Raw genomic sequence first — 21,301 nt, forward strand, 5'->3', positions numbered from 1 at the left:
AACCCATGTCCCGCCCTCAAAGAGATTCCAGATTCCCAAAAGAAGGAGCCCTAGATATGGAGAGCAGATAGGGAGGGTTTCTCCTAAAAGTTAACACGGATGTTGACCCATGGTAGGTCAGCACCTTAGGCACTAGAAGAGAGATGATAAGAGTTGTCATTCCTGCTCCTCACCCAGATACCTTTGTTTAGGAAGCCACAAACATTTCAAGAAGCTTGGGACTCAAGAATTTCCTTCATCTCCTGTGGCATCTGGGTATAATAATAATAATAATAATAATAATAATAATAATAATGGCATTTATATAGCACTTTAAGGTCTACAAGGCTCTTTCCATGTTACTTCATTTGACCTCAGCTCAGCGTCTGGATCTCTAAGGACGTCTGAGGTCTAGAGTTGGGATTTGGGGAAGGGGAGAGGAAAGGTGGGCAGAATAAAATCTGTGAGTTTGAAACTTCCTAACTGTCGGAACTGTCTCAAAATGAAATGGTCTGCCTTGGGTTTCCCTTCACTTTCAGTTTGTCAAGCAAAGGCTATTTGGGGATGGATGAAGGATTAGATAGAAGTTGGATTAGATGGCCTCTGAGTTCTTTCTAATATTGATCTGTGATTCTGTAAAGGAAATGGTAGAAACTAAATCTTATTCTGTAATCTAATACAAATAGGCATTTGTGGGGAGGAATGGAATCCCACTGATACATCCATAGAGCCCTTGGTTACTTTTCAACTCAGTTTTCTGTGTAAATATAACAGCTCTCAAGAGGAAAAAGGGAATGATAAATGGAAAAGAGAAATTTTTTCTACCCGGAACAAAAAAGGAGTCAAGAAAGGTAGGCGTGGTATTGCTATACTAATTGTCTTCCCACTTCCATCTACAAGGGGAGGTTTCAGCTTTGGACAGTTTTCTTGTGCTCAGCTTCCGTCGTAAGGAGGAGAATTTGTCCCCCAGGACTTTTCGTAGCCCTACATTGTCTCTACTGAAAGGCAGGTCCTTTCTGGGGGCTGGGAGTTGCCCTGTGAACATGTCCCACCTAGCGAGGGCATCCACAGCCTCATCTACTTCAGCCAGCTCTTCCTCTGAGACATCCCTCTCCAGGGCAGAGATGCATGTTGCCAGCCACAGTTCATGATCTTTGATGATATCTGAAGCTCCAGCAGGGTCTCCTAGCTGTTGCTGGCTGTCTAGGTCTGCCAGGGAACACATTCCCTCTTCAGGCTCGAGCTCCTGCCCAATGGAGAAAGCATGACTGCATGTGTCAGGGGTGAGGGGCTCCGACAGGCTTGTGACAGCTTCAGAGTCATTCTCACAGCCCATTCCTGAGTCTGAGCTGAAGGGGAGGACATCCTCGGACACAGACGAGTCTCCTGCCTCCTGACTGGGCCACGTCACAGCCACAGTTTGAATCCAAGCATAGAGTTTCTGTGAAGAGAGAAACCAGGGCTTAATTCCCCATATTAATTCTTTTAGACTTGGAAAACTCTGATCAGTGCAAAAACCAACCGTCATACCAGAGGACTGATAAAAAAGCATCCTACCCACATCCTGACAGAGAAGTGATGGACTCAGGGTGCGGAATGCAACCTACATTTTTGCACAGTCATTTTGGGAATCTGTTTTGCTTCATTATACATATTTGTTACAGAAGTTTTGTTTTTCTTTCTCTCTTTTTTTAAGCAGGAAAAGGGAAAGAAATAGATTTGTGTTCATTGAAAAAAAAATTAATTAAAATTTTTTTAAATCCCATAGATCTGGGCAAAGAACTAAGAAGGCTGTTTCCTTCTGCAAATGTCTCCATTATGACTGCAACCTTTTGTTTGGGCTCCCATGAACATCAGAGGGCAGTAAGCCAAGCCCCAGATGGTGTCCATGGTAACTGCCAGAATGCCCAGGAGTAACCCTGATGACAAAGGACAAACTTGATGGAGCAAAGGTGGCGGTAGAATACAGAGAAGGGTTGAGAATTTCCCAGACCACTTAGGAAAAATGCAAATGGGCAACAAGCCTCGTGTATACCTACATCATTTCCTTTCCTGCATGACTCGGCCACTGTGAATGCCAAGAGCTCTTCCATTGTGTTTCCCAAAAGTGGGTTGAGGCTGGAACGGTTGCAGCTCCCCTTCTCCCCACCGTTTCCCTCCCACCCACGCAAACACAGTCCCCTGAGGCCAGAGAAGTCATGCTTCCCTCCTCCTCCTCCTCCTCCTCCTCCTCCTCCTTCTCCTTTGAGAATCCCTTTTGCTATTTCTCCACAGTGATTTATGCATACTGAGAGGAAAGGAGGAGACTAGAGTATATTGAGCTGTCTGGGAAGAAAAGAGAAACAAAATCTCTCTAGCTTAGGGCATGTGAGCTTTGGTCGACCACATTACAAATCTAAAGTCCAGGAAAACACTTTGTCCCCTTCTCCCTCCCACCTCTCTCTCTGTGTCTTTCTGTGTCTCTGTGTCTCTGTCTCTGTGTCTTTGTCTCTCTCTGTCTCTGTCTCTCTCTCTGTCTCTCTCTCTCTCTCACACACACACACACACACACACACACAGAATCTAAATCAGGTTATTAAGTTTACAGTTTGTATAATGGAATGTAAACTACTTGAGGGCAGGACTGTTAAGTTTTTTAAAAAATAAAATTGTATTGATATCTTTTGTTTTTGCATCATTTAAGCTTTCCTGATGTATTTTATACCCCCTCCATAACCTAAAAACAGAGGGGGGGAAAAAAGGTTGGGAGACAGAGAAAAGGGGAAGGTACTCAGCAAACTTAACCAGCACATTAAAAAACACCTGAACTTACTGTGTGACCCTGGGCAAGTCACTTAACCTTTATTGCCCTGCCAAAAGAAAAAAAAACACCTGAAAAATTTTTTTAAAACCAGCTGATATTAAATGCAATAAGACTATTTCATTTGGGGTATCCCCAGGCCCAGCCCAGTGCCTCACACATAACAGATGTTTGATAAATGCTTAAGGAATTAAATTAAACTGAATTTGTTCAGCAATACCCTTAGTATTCTGAGGGATGGGGCTATGCATGATACCTGATTCACCTGGGAAAGTCTCTGTCAATCAATCACATGTCCCTCTTCCCCATTCCAACTGGAGTTGTGGCTTTGGAGTATGGACACTTTGATGGTAGCTTTTCTAACCCTAGCCTTGTCATGCCACATCAGATCCCTTGGGATCATCCACAGTTATGCTTTAAATGGGGTTGACTCTTTATTGGTTTTCCCCAAGTCTCCTTCCCCCCCACCCCCACTCTTCTTTAAGGGAGAAATAGTTCATCTTTCTTTTTTGCTCCATGATGATAGTGTGTTCAGTAAATGTACAGAAAAAAATATCCTTTTCCTAAGCTAGTTTCTCAACTATGCTACCTCCATATATGTGGGCATAATGGTGTCTCCATATGCTTAACAATGCATATAGGCCTATGTTTGGGAACTGCATGTGGCTCATTTGTAAATGGACCTGCCTAGCCTTAGCTTAACAGATGGAAGCTGTCCATGTGTATGATATAGGACTTTTAGAAATACTGAAGTTCATTTAAAAAAAAAAATACTTTGAGTTGAAAATAGTTTAAACACCAATAAATAAAAGAATCACTTTTTGAAAAACTGAATGATGTTTTAATTTTTTAAACTGTTTTTGTACTTGAAGCTTTAAATTTTTTACCTCTATTTTAAATTCTTAATCAAATTTTGTTGTTGTTGTTGTTGTTTTAGTACTTGGGCAAGTCCTAAGTGCCAGTTTGCAGATGGCCAATAACCCTCACTTTTTTGTACTTCGAATTTTAAAACTAATCACAAGTAGCTTAAGTGTAGTTAGTGCGCTAGTTTTCCATGTTGTTGGTCAGTCATTTCAGTCGTGTCTGACTCTCTGTGACTAATTTGGAGTTTGCTTGGCAAAAATACTGGAGTAGTTTTCCATTTCCTTCTCCAGCTCATTTTACAGATGAGGAAACTGAGGCAAACAAGGGTAAGTGGCTTGCCTAGGGTCACACAGCTGGTAAGTATCTGAGGTCAGATTTGAACTCAGGAAGATGAGTCTTCCAGATTCCAAGCCCAATGTTCTATAGTGAACTATTTGTCATCAGTTGGCATGCAGGTAATCTGTTATGCTAACAGCAGAGGGCAGCATCACTACACTCAAACTGATGCATCCAATTTTTCAGGCTACCTTCTAGAATATTTTCTGTTCTAAAATGAGTCTAGGTTTCCTCCCTTCCTCTTTATACCTCTATACCTATAGGTTGGGGGTTTTTTGCATTTTATTTTCTTTTTATACTGAGCTTAGCACTATATAAAATGAGCATTTCAAGGAGCAATTTACAGCTTTTATTTTGTTCCCAACTCTCATTTTTTCCTATTACATGTAAAAAAAAATTTTTAACATTAATTTTTTTCAATTTTGAGTTCTTCCTCCCTCATGGAGAAGGCAAGCAATTTGATGTAGGTTATATTTGTTCTCTTCCTTTTTAAAAAAATTAATTTATGGAATAAAACAAACATTTCCATAACATTAAAAAAAGAGGATTGTACATGAAATTGCATATCCACTATACACAACTTGCTATTTCTTTCAAATGCACAACAAAATTATCATGTAAATTTCTTTTTTCTTCCCTCCCCTCTCTTCCCAGGGATGGCTACCATTAGACAGAAATGGGTGTGAGTGTGTATATATATACATATATGTGTAAAATTATTCTAGACATACTTCTTTTTATCCGTTCTTTCTCTGGATGTAGATAGCGTCTTTCTTCATATGTCCTTTAGAGTTCATTTGGGTATTTATAATAGATAAAATAACTTATTTGCTCAAAATCGTTCTTAATATTGCTATTATTGTATACAATGTTTTCTTGGTTCTGCTCATTTTGCTTTTCATTATTTTGTTCAAGTATTCCCATGTTTTTGCTAAGATCATTAAGCATATCATTTTTTAAAAAAATTTTTTGCAGGGAAATGAGGGTTAAGTGACTTGCCCAGGGTCACACAGCTAGTGTCAAGTGTCTGAGGCTGGATTTGAACTCAAGTCCTCCTGAATCCAAGGCCAGTGTTTTACCACTGCACCACCTAGCTGCCCCCAAGCATATCATTTCTTATACCACGGTAGTATTCCATCATAATCATATACCCCAACTTGTTCAGCCATTCTTTGATCGATGGGCATCCCTGCAATTTCCAGTTCTTTGCCACCACAAAGAAAGCTGCTATAAACTCTTTAGAACATATAGGCTCTTTTCCTTTGCCCTTAATCTCTTAATTTACAAGTGTAATGGTCTTTTTCAGTCCTCATCCCTCTTGACCTCTCTACAGCCTCTGACACTATTCATCAGCCTCTTCTTGATATTCTGTCTTCTCTAAGTTTTCCTGAGCCTACTCTCTCCTGGTTGTACTGCTACCTGTCTGACCACTCTTCTGTCTCCTTTGGTGGATCTTCATCTAGGTCACGCCAACTAGCAGGGGTAGCCTCCCCCAAGCTGGGTCCTCTTCTCTTCTTCTAGATTATTTCACCTGGTGATCTCATCAGTGCCCATGCTTTCTATTCTCATCTCTATTCATATGACTCTCAAACCTACTCAAACCAGTTCCTAGCCTCTCTGTTGACCTCCAGTCTCCAATCTTCAACTGTTTATCAAACATCTTGAACTGGATATCCCATAAACATCTTCAATTCAAGATGACCAAAACTGAACTCATTAACTTTCACCCCAATCCTCCCCTCTTTCCAACTTCCCTATTACTGTGGAGGGTACCACCATCCTCCAGGTTACCCAGGCTCCCAATATAGGTGTCATCCTCTCCTCCTCTCTCTCATCCTCTCTCCATATCCAATCTGTTGCCAAGGTCTGTTGATTTTACCTTTATATCATCTCTCATATATATATCCTTCTCTCCTCTGACACTGTCACCACCCTGATGTAGGCCCTCATCACCTCATGCCTGAACTATTACAAGAGACTGCTAGTTGGTCTCCTTGCCAGAAGTCTCTCCCCACTGCAATCCTTTCTTCTCCTCAGCTGTCAAAATGATCTTCCTAAAGTGCATGCAAGAACATATCATCTCCTTTTTCAATAAATTCTACTGGTTCCCTATTACCTCCAAGAGCAAACATAAATTCCCTGGTTTGGCTTGTAAAACTCTTCAAAACCTGGCCCCTTACTACCTTTCCAGTCTTGTTACACCCCCTACTCACTCCGACATCTTCTGTTGAACCAATGATACTAACTTTCTCGCTGTTCCTCACATAAGTAATTTCACTGCCTCCCATGCCTCCAACATTCTCCCTCCTTTCTGTCTATTGGCTCCCCTGCCTCCTTCCTTCCTTCCTTCCGTCCTTCCTTCCTTCCGTCCTTTCTTTCTTTCTTTCTTTCTTTCTTTTTTTGCAGGGCAATGGGGATTAAGTGACTTGCCCAGGGTCACACAGCTAGTAAGTGTCAAGGGTCTGAGACCGAATTTGAACTTAGGTCCTCCTGAATCCAGGGCCAGTGCTTTATCAACTGCACTACCCTGCCTTCTTTCAAGTCTTAGTTTGTTAAACCTTCTGCAAAGAGTTTTTGCCCAGTTCTCCTTGATCTTAGTGCCTTCCCTCTGTTGATTATTTCCAATTCATCCTGTCTATATCCTGTTTGTACATAGTTGTTTGCAAGTTGTTTCTTCCATTAGACTGTAAGCTTCCTAAGGGCAGAAACAATCTTTTGCCTATTTTTGTATCCCTGGACATTAGCACAATGCCAGGCATATAGTAAGCACTTATTAAGTGTTTATTGACACCATGTTGCATCCTATGAAGTGAAGATGACCTTGTCTCCCTCACTTCCCCCCAACCCTTCTCTCTTCTCTCCCTTGAGAGGGCACTAAGTGATGGACCTTGTCAGGTAGGCAGTGACAGACCCACATTCCAGAGTTTTTCTATCAGACTGAAATCTCCTTGGGGGAAAGAACTAAGTATGTCTTATCTTTAAATCTCCCCCATTAACAAACATGGGGTTCTGTATACAGTAGGCACTTAATAAGTGTTTACAACATCATCTTATTATCTGAGTTTCCCTGAGTGTTGGTGAAAACAATCATTGTAGGTGATGAGACAATGGGAAAGAAAGGAACCTTGGGAGTCGTCCCTTCCACTATTTTATAGATGAGGAAACTGAGGCCCACAGAGGGAAGGTCCCCACATAAAAGCAGAAATAGGACATGGTGAGCAGAGCTGACTGTCTGACCTCTCTTTTTGCCAGTGGCTGGGGACAAGATCAGAGCTTTTCTTGGACAAGAGGTTGACCCTCATATGAAATTCTTGTAAAACTGCCTTTTAAACTTCCCTGTTTACACACAAGAATTTCTGGGGCTTGTCATCTCCCTAGGTTTCTGCAGTGAAGTCAGCTGGGGGCCCTGTTGGCAAAATGTTCTGTCTTAGTTATTCACTTTTATCTTCAAAATCTTCCACTGGCTCCATTCCCTCTGCTTCAAGCTCTGATCTCCCGGCCTTAAAACAATGCTGCCTTCAACCCCAATAAATCCTTCATGCCCCCATCCCTGCCATGGGGCAGTAAAAAGAATGCTGCTCATTACTTCCTGTGCCATACCGGGCAAGTCATTTGACCTCCTGAGCCTCAGTTTCCTCATCTGTAATTTAAGATGGTTGGAGTAGATGACTTCAGAGGAATGATTTCTGGCACTTCCAGCTCTCAACCTATGATTTTATGACATCCTCAGGCTAGCCTCTTAGCTTTCTCCATCAACAAACTTCTCAAAAAAATATGCTTATAATCTCCATTACTTCATCACTTATTCCTGAAACACCTACAATCTGGCTACATACAGCCCCAACCATCCCTTTTCCCTGGACTTTTGCAATCACCTTAACTGGTCTCAAGACTCCCTTTCTCTCCTCTTCAATCCTCCACACAGCTGCCAAACTGCTATTCCTGAGACACCAATGTAACAGCAGCAACAACTACAATTTATATAATGCTTACTATGTGACAGGAGCTGTGCTAAGTGCTTTACAATTATCATATAATCATGCCATTCCCTTATTTTAAAAAATCTTCAGTGGCTCCCTATTGCCTCTAGGATAAAATAGAAATAAACTCACCAACCGGGTATTTAAGGTATATAATCTGGTTCTCATCTACCTTTCCAGTTTTACTTCTTTTTCTATTTTCCTTTTTTTTTTTTGGCAGGGCAATGAGGGTTCCTCCTCCCATAGTACTGCTCTCCCAAAGATCACATGGGACTTCCCAAGTCCAACAGACTTCTTTCTTGGTCCTTACTGTAGTAATAATAATGACTGACATTTTTATAGCTTGCCTCCAAACAGGTCTGTGGGGTAGGTGCTAGGAAACTGAGGCAGATGGAGGTTAAATGACTTCCTTGGGGGGAGGGGGGGTCACGTGGTCAGCCAGTATCTAAGACAGGATTAGAACTCACAGCTTCCTGGCTCCAAGTCTACATCTGTATACAAGCCACAAAACCCAGCTACCTCCTTGATTTCTCTGTAGTATTTTACCACATTGACAATCCTCTCCAATTTGACTTCCATGATTCTAAACTATCCTGGCACTCCCCCGAGCCCTATCCCTCACTGACGCCTTTTCTTCACAAACGTCAGCCATCATCAAAGGTTCTGTTCTCCATATTATTGGTACTCACGGAGGCTCCTTAATGGGGTTCAGGGGAGGTGGACTTGAAAAGCAGACTATCCCAGCAGTCCTTGAGCAGGAAATTAGCTCTGCCCCTACATGCCCCACAGGCCGCTCTCCTTGTATCTCCTGTTATTCCTTGTCCCTAGACTGGCAAATTAATTAATCCTCTTGGTATAAGCTCTTTGGTGTTTGCCAGCTGTTTTCCCTGACACTTTGTGGGACTAAATTCAGATGAAAGGCCCTAGCTTGAACTTGGCAAATGTCCAACTCAGCAGCTATATGATGCAGAAGGGCTGGGTTAGGAGCTGAGACCCAGAGTCTCACCTTAGAACCCTGAGTCATTAAGATGAGTTTAGGGGCAGCTAGGTGGCGCAGTGGATAGAGCACCGGCCCTGGAGTCAGGAGTACCTGAGTTCAAATCCGGCCTCAGATGCTTAATACTTACTAGCTGTGTGACCCTGGGCAAGTCACTTAACCCCAATTGCCTCACTAAAAATAAAAATAAAAATAAAAAATGCCTATCAAATACCTACTATGTTGCAAGGCACTGTGCAGTAGCCACAAAATCGAAACAGTCCCTGCCTTCAAGTACCTTGCATTCTCATGGTGGGATACATGCATACAAATAAGCAAATAGAAAAAGTATACACTATTGAGAGAGAATATTAATAATGGGGTACAGAGGTGGGAAAGGGGAAGGATCAGAAACCAATTTATGGCACCTAAGTTGGGCTCTGGAGGGAACTAGGGATTCTAGAAGGTGAGGAGCTCATTCCAGATGTGGGAGACCACTTGTACAATGAAAAAAGGAGAAGGGATTTGAACACCAGGTCCAGGGAACAGCTAGCTTATCAGTCTGACTGGAACAGAGAATGTGTAAAGAGAAATACTATGAAGTAAAACTAGAGGGGGCAGCTAGGTGGCGCAGTGGATAAAGCACTGGCCCTGGATTCAGGAGTACCTGAGTTCAAATCCAGACTCAGACACTTAGCACTTACTAGCTGTGTGACCCTGGGCAAGTCACTTAACCCTCATTGCCCTGCCAAAAAAAGGAAAAAAGGAAAAGAAAACTGGAAAGGTAGATGAGAACCAGATTATATACCTTAAATACCTGGTTGGTGAGTTTATTTCTATTTTATCCTAGAGGCAATACGGAGCCACTGAAGATTTTTTTAAATAAGGGAATGGAATGATTATGTGATAATTGTAAAGCACTTAGCACAGCTCCTGTCACGTAGTAAGCACTATATAAATTGTAGTTGTTGCTACTGTTACATTGGTGTCTCAGGAATAGCAGTTTGGCAGCTGTGTGGAGGATTGAAGAGGAGAGAAAGGGAGTCTTGAGACCAGTTAAGGTGATTGCAAAAGTCCAGGAAAAAGGGATGGTTGGGGCTGTATGACCTAGAGTCTGGGTTGTGTGAATGGGGGAAAGAGGACAGATACAAGAGATGTGTAATATAAAATAACAGCAATAATGTAAGATGATCTGCTGTGAATGACTTGGTTATTTTCAGCAATGCAATGATCCAAGATAATTCTTATTATCTTATTATCTTATGAAAAATGCAATCCATCTACAGAGAACCGATGGTATCTGAATACAGATTCAAGCATAATTTTTTTTGTTAGTTCCTTTATCTGAAGTTTTGTTTTTGTCTGTTTTCTTTCACAACCTGGCTAATGTGGAAATGTTTTGCATGACTGCTCATGTATAGTTTATATTGAATTGCTTGAGTTCTTGGAGGGGGGGGAGGAAGAGAATTTGGAACACAAAGTTTTTTTTTTTTAATTGATGTCAAAATTTGTATTTTACATGTAATTTGGGGGAAAATTATAAATAAAAAATGGATGGATAAAATAAAATCAAAAATGAAAAAAAGATGTTGTGGAGCTAAAATTGTCAAGACTTGGCAACTGATCAAATACAGGAAGAGTTGAGCATGACTCCAAACTTACACATGAGGGGGCAGCTTGGTGGCGCAGTGGTTAAAGCACCAGCCCTGAATTCAGGAGGACCTGAGTTCAAATTCGGCTTCAGACTTACTAGCTGTGTGACCTTGGGCAAATCATTTAACCCTCATTGCCCCAGAAAAAAAATTTAAAAGATTAAAAAAAAGTATCATACAAACTTATGCATGAGTGACTAGAAAGATTATGAAAGATTAAGAAAGAGTATGGCTAACTCATTTTATATATACAAACACTACATGACACACACATACATATATGTATACATGCATACAATGCAATAAACATACATGTATATTATTTATATGTGTACGTGTGTGTGTGTACATGTAAACATAGGTGCAGGCACCTATGCACATATATATACACATACACACACACACATACACATATATATGAAAACATAGGCACACCATTAAGAGAGATGGGACAATTTGGAGGAGATATGGAATTCGGGGAAAATATGAGATGTTGCTGGACCATTCAGATGGAGATGTCCAGCAGGCTGTAGGTAACACTGGGCAGGATCTCAGAGAAAGATTAGGTCTCAATATGTAGTTTGGAGTCATAGACATAGAACTGATAACTGGACCCATGGAAACTGATAAGACCACAAGGAATAATAATATTGGCTGACAGTTATAAAGCATTTTAAAATTTGCAAGGCATTTTAGATGTGTTATCTTATTTCTTCCCCACAACAATCCTGTGAGGTAAGTACTAGCATTACCCCTATTTTATAGATAAGGAAACCAAGGCACAGAGAGGTTGTGAGCCTTGCCAGGGTCACACAGTTAGTATCTGAAGCAGCATTTGAACTCAGGTCTTCCTGATTCTAACATTCTATCCTACATCCTGTCCACTGAGTCACCTAGTTGAGAGAAGAGAGTTCTAGACAAAGCCTTGGGGAATGACCACATTTAATGGGTGGGAGCAAAAGAAATGAGAAGGAGAAAGAGCAGTCAGACAGATAGAGAAGGAAAATCAGAAGAGAAAAATATCATGAAGCCCGAGGGAGGACAGTAGCCAGTAGAAGTGGCCACACAGTATCCCAAGCTATGGAGAGGTCAGGCAAGGAAGAAGAATAAGGAAAGGCCATTGGATTTTGTAGTGAAGACTGCTGGCTCCAGAGAAGAGATAAGAAAATGCACTTCCCTCTCTTCTTTCCAAAGGTTGGGGGGAAGGGGAGTGGGGGGAATTTGGTGTGGGCTGCATTATATATCCTGTCAGACTCATTTTATGTGTTGGTTAGTCTTGCTAAACTGCTCTTTAATCCCCTTCTTTCTTATTTATTCTCACAAAGGATTACTCAATGGTAAGAGGAATGTAGTCAGATATGAAAGTGATATGAAAACAAAAGATAGAAATGAAAATGTTTGAGAGATCATCAGTAAATATGGAGAGTGTATTTTCAGTCAAGTGGTAAAGATGGAAACCAGATTACAAGGAATTGAGAGGGGGCAGCTAGGTGGTGCAGTGTATAAAGCACTAGCCCTGGAGTCAGGAGGACCTGAGTTCAAATCCAGTCTCAGACACTTGACACTTACTAGCTGTATGACCCTGGGCAAGTCATTTAACCCTCATTGCCCTGCCCCCCCCAATTGTTTTTTAAAAATAAGGAATTGAGAAATGTTGTTGTTGCTGTTATTGTTAAGAAGTGTAGAAATAGAGGGGGTATAGAGAACGCTTTCCAGGAGTCTGGATTTGAAAGAGAGAAAAGATACAAGATGATAGTTGAGGGAATAGTAGCATCAAGTGGTGGTTTTATAAGGATCGTGAAGACCTGGGTATGTCCATAGGCATTCTTCCCCATTGCCATTGAAGGCAAATTTCCTAGTGCAATGAAGATTCAGACTTGTGATGCCCCACCCCACCCCCAGTTAGCAGTTGGGCTCATAATGGTTCATGATAAGTATCCTCCCCTAGATGATTGTATCCCCTTCTGCTATCACCTCTCTATAGATGAAGCCCCCACCTCTTCTAAGTTTTGTTTTTTGTTTTTGTTTTTGTGGGGCAGTGAGGGTTAAGTGACTTGCCCAGGGTCACACAGCTAGTTAGTGTCAAAAGTCTGAAGCCAGATTTGAACTCAGGTCCTCCTGAATTCAGGGCCAGTGTTGTATCCACTACACCACCTAGCTGCTCCGCTTCTAAGTTTAAGTTCCTAATTTTCAACTTCTTCCAGGAGTTTCCCAATCCATAAAATAGGAATAGTAATTCTTATTCTAGTTAACTCAAAAAACACTCATGAAGATGGCATTTTATAAATTATAAAGCACTATATAAATATAAATGCTGAAATTTGATTACTTTTATTTTTTTGTTTTTTGTTGTTCAGTCACTTCAGTCGCGTTCGCCATGTTCCCGACAAACTGGACTAGTGGCCATTCCCCAGGTCTGTCTTCTTCCCCACCTATGGACATCACTATCTACTTTTACTTCATCACCCTAAAATCCTCACCTATCTAAATCCTCCCCAGGGCAGCTAGGCAGTGCAGTGGATAAAGCAACAGCCCTAGATTCAGGAGGACCTGACTTCAAATCCAGCCTCAGACACTTGACACTTACTAGCTGTGTGACCCTGGGCAAGTCACTTAACCCTCATTACCCCCCACAAAAAACAAAAACAAAAACAAACCTTCCCCATCCTTCAAGATTCAGCACACATCATCCCTTCCACAAAGCTTTCCCTGACCACATCAGATAGAAATATCTCCATTCTCTGAACTCCTCAGCCTGGCCTTGAAAGTATTCTCTCTCATAGCATTTATAACATACAGGTATGGAATGAATTACATGCAATGTGTGGAGTGTTTTGAGCCTCTTCTGAAGAAATAAATCAGTGTTATTTTTGCCAAAGATGATCTCCATGGGAACGTCTTCCCTCTTGACCTAGTGTTTGCTGGTCTATCAAGTGAAATCATAAAAATGGCATCAGACCAAGTTGTTCTGCTCCCCTGGGAAGCTCCTGAGTGTCACTGATAGCTCTGAGGTGGGGATCAGAGATCTATTTACTCCCACCTTTGGCCCAGGAGGGTTCTTGAGTACTAATGCCCCTATTGCTTTGACATATTGGCTCTGAAGGTACTGCTGATGCGCCAGTACAGGGGAGGACGGTTACGAGTGTCTCAGAAAATGATCCTGGCCAAAACAAGAATACTTTGACCTTGTGATGTCAAGGAACCCACTAGCAGCTCATCTTTACAGAGAGCTCTCCAGCCTTCACCCCCTGGGGAAAAGTCTTCTCTAGACATCCCGCCTGAGCTGAGTAGATCAGTCTCCAGCTCAGAACCGCCCTCTGACCTCAAGTCAGGAGGTTACATCTTTTGAATTGTTTATATGTATGCACATCTTCCAGTTATCCAGTTTGTGGATTATTGGATGATTCTCCTCATCTTCCTTTCTGCTAACCATCTTATATAAGGGCATTTTCCTTCCCTCAGAAAGTGGGCAGAACCTCAAATGCATCCATTTTGATTCCTGTCAGTAACCTGCTGTTGAGTAAGGCAGAGAGCACTATGGGCTAAAACGGGAGTTATGGGATGATTGAGGATTTCTGGCTTTCTTACTGTTCTCAGACATAATCACCCCTGTACCCCTGCACTGGCTTAGAGTACCCTCCCTCAACACCTCAGTCTCTCAGAAGCCCTATTCTCCTTCCAGTTTCAACTCAAATGCCACCTCCTATGTGAGGGATTATTCTCCCACTGATAGTGCCTTCCCCCACAAATCACCATTAAGCTAATAATAGCTAACATTTAGGTGCAGCTAGGTGGCACAGTGGATAGAGTGTGAGGCCTGAAGTCAGGAAGACCTGAATTCAAATCTGGTCTCAGACCCTTAATAGCTGTGTGACCCTAGGCAAGTCATTTGACTTCTATTTGCCTTAATCCTCTGGAGAAGGAAATGGCAAATCACTCCAGTATCTTTGCCAGGAATAACCCATGGACAAGGTCTGCTGTGCTTTCATCCACAGGGGTCACAAAGAGTTGGACACAAATGAACAACAACAAAAATATAATAATAATAATTGTATATTTACATCATGTAAGATATATATCCTGGGGCAGCTAGGTGGCACAGTGGATAGAGCACCGGCCCTGGAGTCAGGAGTACCTGAGTTCAAATCTGGCCTCAGACACTTAACACTTACTAGCTGTGTGACCCTGGGCAAGTCACTTAACCCCAAATGCCTCACAAAAACAAACAAACAAATATATATATATATATATATATATATATCCTAAGTTACAGGATAGTAAATCCATGTTCACATGTGAGCTATGTGGGGGTGAGAACAGATGCTCAGCGTCACCAAGTATCTTTATGGAGCATATGGTACACACATGTAGTCGATGGGTCTGTTCCCCCTTCTTCTTGATACCTCTTTTCATTTTCATCTCCTTGTGGGTACCAAGAATGGCATCACTCACCTTGTATCGCTCAATGAGCTTGAATCCAGTGAAATACTGCAGCTTGCGAAGGCAGATTGGGCAAAGATCCAAGGGCCGGAGGAGGGACTCATCCAAACTCAGGGCTCCCTGCATGATGCAGCTCAGCCAGCGGCAATTTCCCAAGCCAATCAGGTGGCAGATCTCATGACAAGCGACCTATTAGGAAAATAAAATTGTCCTTGGCCAAGTTTGAGAAGAAAAACTCATCCATGATCATTCATTTTCACATATTTCCTACTTTCTCTCCACCCCAGTCATTTAGCTTGGTATTTCTTCACTCCAGAAGGGAAGCAATTCACCCCTCTTGAGGAGAGAGACAGACATCCTGTCTTTCCTTCCACTAAAATAAACATTTTTAGGACCTTCCTTTGGTGATATGATTGCCTGTATTTCATCTGAATTCAAAGTATTGGTGTGCTGGTAAATGTTTAACAACCAGCTTTCTGAAAACACAGGTCACACTTAAATTTAACCTACAATATTAGCATTTGCTGCATAACTTTCTTAATTCCAGACAATCAACCAAGCAATAAATGAAACTCTGATTTATAGTGTTTGCCAATTTCTGAAGTGTAAATATTCCCACTGAAAATTTAACCATCATCCCTTGGTTTGAGCTGGCTCCAGCGCACCCCTGATCAGAGGGATGTCAAATTATATAGGGTATGCCAGGTGACACCAACAGTCTCTTATTCACTGCAGCATCTGAAGTTAGTTCCTGCAGCAGACAATGAGCCTCATTCATTCATCTGTTCATTCAGCAAAAATGTATTAAGTCTTGCTATATCAATGCTTGGTTATCAAACCCCCCGATTGTAGGCCATAATGCCCTACACCAGACCTCAGAAGTTGTCCCCAAATCTGGACTGGCTACTGGATTAAGACCAAGAGAAATCTCTGAATAGACTCTGAGGAGAGAAGGAATTCATTGGAGACTCCTAGTTCTGTCTTATTTTGTTCGATTTGGGTTGTTTGGGGAGGTTGGGGGGCGGGGCAGGGGTTAGGAAGAGATTCCAGCTTAATTGACTCAGAGTTAAGGAAGCTATTTAATCCCAAATGCTAGAAGAATACCCAAAGCCAAGTGGAACCTCAAAGACTCTCCAAAGTCTCATTTATACTTAATGTATAGACTACATCTTCCCCTAACCTGGTTCCTCAAACCTTTACAATCACAGTTTATTTATCCACATCCTATGACATATGTGAGTTGTCCCTTCAGCCAATATAACACTCGATACTAATTAGGAAGCTCTTTCTTTTTTTTTTAGTGAGGCAATTAGGGTTAAGTGACTTGCCCAGGGTCACACAGCTAGTAAGTGTCAAGTGTCTGAGGCCAGATTTAAACTCAGGTCCTCCTGACTCCAGGGCCGGTGCTCTATCCACTGCGCCACCTAGCTGCCCAGCTCTTTCTTTTTTACTCTTTATTTTGGAGGGGACTAGACCTGTGATCTCATCAGTGTAAAGAACTCCCAGGTGATGAACTTCCTCGACCAATTCAAAGTGGCACCTTCTTTGCCTGGAATACTAAGAAATTAAGATATTTCCTGTGTCACATAGCCAAGATGGGTCAGAGGCAGGCCTTGAACCCAAGTCAGCCAGACTCCAAGGCCACCTCTCTATTCATTACAGCACCCTAACACACTGCCTCTCAGGATCCATTTCTCAGGAAATGTGTGAATCAGACATCTGAAATAGCTTTGAAGCTTCGATTTGGCCCCAAGTTATAGAACAAGGCCCAATTTCTAAGACTGGGAAACACCTGTCCTGGTACACATACCTTGCAGCATTGAATCATCTCCAGACTGCTGAAGAATAATGTCCGATTTCTGTCCCTCAGGGTTATCTCCGGCATCTCCTCAGCCCCTGGAGCCTGGCCAAAATCAGCTGAAAACCTGGCAAAGCTGCAGACTCCTACTTCTGAGGGAAGGAGAGAAGTTCTGCCTTAAGAATCAAGATTGGGACTGGGGAAGTCAAGGAAGCCTAAGGGATCATGAGTCATCTTACCCCACTAGGCAAAGGGCCACCTCAGCTCTCCCCTAAAGGGTCAGAGGTGGTCTTGGAAGTCCCTCATCAAGAGAAACCCACATTCTGTCCAGTTTATCACTGGGATGTTTGCTGGGCAATGAATCAGAAACTCTCAGTATATGACCATCTTTCCCAGCTATTTAATGTAGCCTTGAAAAGAGTCATTTCCCCCAGAAAGTGACTTTTCCCAGAATTTTGGATTGCCAGTAACAAAAACTATTTTCATTCATTTCATCACCTATATAGTCTCATTAGGAGAGCCAAGTGACTGATTTTCTTAAATGGAAAAGGGTATGTAGGACAATACATTTAGAGCTAGAAGAGACATTGAACATAACCCCCATTTCACAGATGAGTAAACTGAGGCTAAACAAGGTTCAGTGATTTGCCCAGGATCACACAGCTAGGGAGCATCTGAGGCAGATTTGAATTCATATCTTCTGAACCCTAAGCCCAGCACTCCAGCTAGTTGGTATTTACAAGTCCATGTCTACAGACTCCCTTTTCCTCCTTCCTCCCCTAATCATGATTAATTAGCTGAAGGGTTTTTTTTCTTATATTCTTCTCTCACATCTTCCCCTATAAAAAAAAAGACATCAGACCTGCACTCTTAGGACACCTGTAAGATGTCATCTATTTTATATTCTTTCAGATATGTGCTGACCTTGAAGAGTACAAGAAGACTTTCATCTCTAACACCCAGGAAATGTCTTTCCCTACATTGATCTTCCAATGGGAAGGCTCTACCCACATTTCCCTCCTGGATAGAAGGCATGGGGAGCCAGATCTCACCTTGTCCCAGAAGTGATTTGCCAAAAGTAAAGCTCCAGTTTTCACAGGGGTACAGGTCCATGAGTGTGAGGCCCAGCACACACAGGGCATCCATAGGTTTATTGTTTTTCAGGAAGGTCAAAATGCTATCTGGTAATGGAATAAGAAAGGCAATGGGTTCTTACAGCGGAAACCAGACTAGGTGTTAGATGACTGACCTAGGTAGGTATACCTAAATATTATACCACAGTATAATCTTAGATTAAGTTACTTAACTCTTCTAGGTTTCTCTAGGCAAGAACACGAAGGGGGAGGGGGGAAAGGGGGGGACACCAACAATAATGGTTGGACTACCATACTTCCTTCCCTTCACAACCTAGGCAATTTCTCCTCCTCTAGGTCTGGCATATCGCTGCCCCTACAATCCCTGGACAGCTAGGGCACCCTCAATTTCTCTCTCTTTCTGACCTAAGTATGGACCTTTTCTTTCATCACACACTAGAGGTTGGATTTTTTTGGAGGGGGACAGGGCAATGAGGGTTAAGTGACTTGCCCAGGGTCACACAGCTAGTAAATGTCAAGTGTCTAAGCCAGATTTGAACTCAGGTCCTCCCAAATCCAGGGCTGGTGCTTTATCCACTGAGCCACCTAGCTGCCCCTGGAATTTTTTAAAGAATTAGAAATCAACATCTGAGTACAAATAGGAAACAACAAAACAAAAAAGAAAAGTTATCGACTCAGATATTTGGAATCATCTGGGTTCTAATTCACATTCATCTGAAACCTAGCTGAACAGGCACAGCTTCTGTGTTTGAGTGAATTATCCAACCTTCATAGTGGGTTCAGAGATTTATGGACATGAGGTGATGCTGATTGAAATGAGCTGAACCAGGAGAACAATCTCTGTGATGCCCACAATAATAACGCAAGAGGAAACAACGAAGAGATGTCAGAACTATTCTCACCAAAGCAGAGACCAACTGTGATTTAGAAGACTGATGATAAAACATACCTGCCACTCTTGACAGAAAGGTGATAAAACGAAAGGTGAAGAAGGAGACATTCATTTGCTCTCTTCTGCTTGACTATGCTTATTTGTTATAAGGGAGGACTCCTACTTGAGAGACAGGGAGCCGGTGAATTAGGGGCTAGTCATAGATATAAAGATGGAAGCATAAATCAAGATACCTGATGAGAAATTACCGTGAGTGACTCCTACCGCACAGCTGCACAAAATGACTTCTAGCATACCACAGGCAATAGGAAAGGGGTGCAGCAGCAAAGTCAGAGGCAGCACAGGTAAATGTGCCTCCCAGCAAGACCAGAGACAGGAATTGAGATAAGGGGAGCACCTTGGGTGAACTAAAGTGTAACCCCAGTATACCAGTGACCCAGGCTAAGACCAAGCAAGGCCTACCACCCCACCCAAAAGCACAGCAGGAAGGCTGGCTGATCCCCAGACCTGGCAAAAATCCCAATTTAAGAACTAAGGCTATCAGGAATATGGAGGGAAGGGAAGGTAAGAGAAAAATTTGGAACTTAAAAAATATTTTTAAATGTAATTAAGAGGGCAGCTAGGTGGCGCAGTGGATAAAGTACTGGTCCTGGATTCAGGAGGACCTTAGTTCAAATCCCGCCTCAGACCCTTGATACTAGCTGTGTGACCCTGGGCAAGTCACTTAACCCTCATTGCCCCGCGCGCACACACACACACACAAACACAAAGTTAAATGTAATTAAGAAAAATTAAAAATTTTAATTAAAAAAAAAAAGAACTCTGATCAACACAATGACCAGCCACAATTCTGGAGGACAGATGATGAAGAATGCTGCCTACCCCTTGACAGAGGGGTGATGGACTAGCATGCAGAACAAGACACATTTTTTTTTTTGCAGGGCAATGAGGATTAAGTGATTTGCCCAGGGTCACACAGCTAGTTAAGTGTCAAGTGTCTGAGATTGGATTTGAACTCAGGTCCTCCTGAATCCAAGGCCAGTGCTTTATCCACTGTGCCACCTAACTGCCCCAAGACATATATTTTTTTATATGGTCAATGGAAGAATTTCCCTTGTTCCACAATCCATATTTATTATAAGGGTTTTTGTTTTGCTTTTATTCCTGGGGGAAGAGAGAAAAAATGCTTAAAAATAAAAAATAAAATCAAATTTTTAAAAATAAAAAAGAGGGGCAGCTAGGTGGCACAGTGGATAGAGCACCGGCCCTGGAGTCAGGAGTACCTGAGTTCAAATCCAGCCTCAGACACTTAACACTTACTAGCTGTGTGACTCTGGGCAGGTCACTTAACCCCAATTGCCTCACTAAAAAAAAATAATAAATGAATGAATAAAAAAGAAAGAAAGAAAGAACTAAGGCTAGAGAGATGAGTAAATCAAAGAAAAAAACTGATGAGTATAAAAAAATTATTGTGAATATAAAGATTCCCCCAAAAGAAGGAAAGAGTAACTGTAACAACTTAAAGCAAAGGCCCAAAGAGGGGGAAAAAATGAATTGTCCATATAAACTACATGAATACCTTGAAGAAAGCAATCAAGATTTTTTTAAAAAATTAAATAAAGCTTTGGAGGAAAGAATTAGAAGGATATAGAGTGGCTAAGTGGTACAGTGAATAGAGCCCCAGGCTTGGAGTCAGAAAGACCTGAATTAAAATCTAACCCCAGACATTTACTAGCTGTGTGAACCTGGACAAGTCACTTAACTTCTGTTTGTCTCAGTTTCCTCATCTATAAAACAGGGATAATAATAGCACCTACCTCCCAGGATCATTGTAAGGATCAAATGAGATAATATTAATAAAGCACTGAGCACAGTGCCTGACCTACAGTAAGTGCTATATAAATGTTAGCTATTATTAAATAGTTTGGAGGAGAAATGATGAAAGACATGATCGCAGAGAATGCTGAGTAGTAGGAATTGGCAGAGAGTTCCATGAAAGCAGAGTGAACCAGGAAAAAAGGATTTGCACAACAACATTGTAAAGAAAAATATCTTTGAAGTATTTAAGAACTCTGACCAATGAAATAACCAATCATTTCTCCATAAGACATAGGATGAAACCTCTGCATCCTGACAGAGAGATGATGATCTCAAGGTACAAAAGGAGACATACATTTTTGGACATGGTCATCCTATGAATTTCTTTTGTTACAAGTGTGTTTTTCTTTTTTACTTTTGTTGTTATTGTTGTTGTTAGACGAGGGGGACAAGGGGACAGGAAAACAGGGAGATGCAAAAAAAAATGTCATTGGAACATTTTTAAATTAACAGAAAAGGAGCAAGTTCAGAAGGAAGCACAAACCAAAAGAACAGTTTAAAAAGTAATGGGGGGGGGCGGCTAGGTGGCGCAGTGGATAGAGCACCAGCCCTGGATTCAGGACTCCCTGAGTTCAAATCCGGCCTCAGACACTTGACACTTACTAGCTGTGT

At 41.8% G+C, this 21,301-nt stretch overlaps 1 protein-coding gene across 2 annotated transcripts in view; it reads right to left on the bottom strand.

Moving 5' to 3' along the window:
• Positions 1-279: 279 nt before the first annotated feature.
• AMZ1 (archaelysin family metallopeptidase 1) overlaps positions 280-21,301 on the bottom strand; it is a 40,274-nt gene continuing 19,252 nt past the window's right edge. For both annotated transcript variants that reach the window (XM_043980591.1, XM_043980544.1), the window contains exons 4-7: positions 17,878-18,006; positions 16,838-16,977; positions 15,040-15,216; positions 280-1,420 (exon numbers count right to left, since the gene is read on the bottom strand). In XM_043980591.1, coding sequence (XP_043836526.1) covers positions 851-1,420; positions 15,040-15,216; positions 16,838-16,977; positions 17,878-18,006 — 1,016 coding nt within the window. In that variant the 3' untranslated portion in view covers positions 280-850. The remainder of the gene's footprint in view (positions 1,421-15,039; positions 15,217-16,837; positions 16,978-17,877; positions 18,007-21,301) is intronic.

The sequence above is a fragment of the Dromiciops gliroides genome, chromosome 1, assembly GCF_019393635.1.
Source record: "Dromiciops gliroides isolate mDroGli1 chromosome 1, mDroGli1.pri, whole genome shotgun sequence".
Lineage (NCBI taxonomy): Eukaryota > Metazoa > Chordata > Mammalia > Microbiotheria > Microbiotheriidae > Dromiciops > Dromiciops gliroides.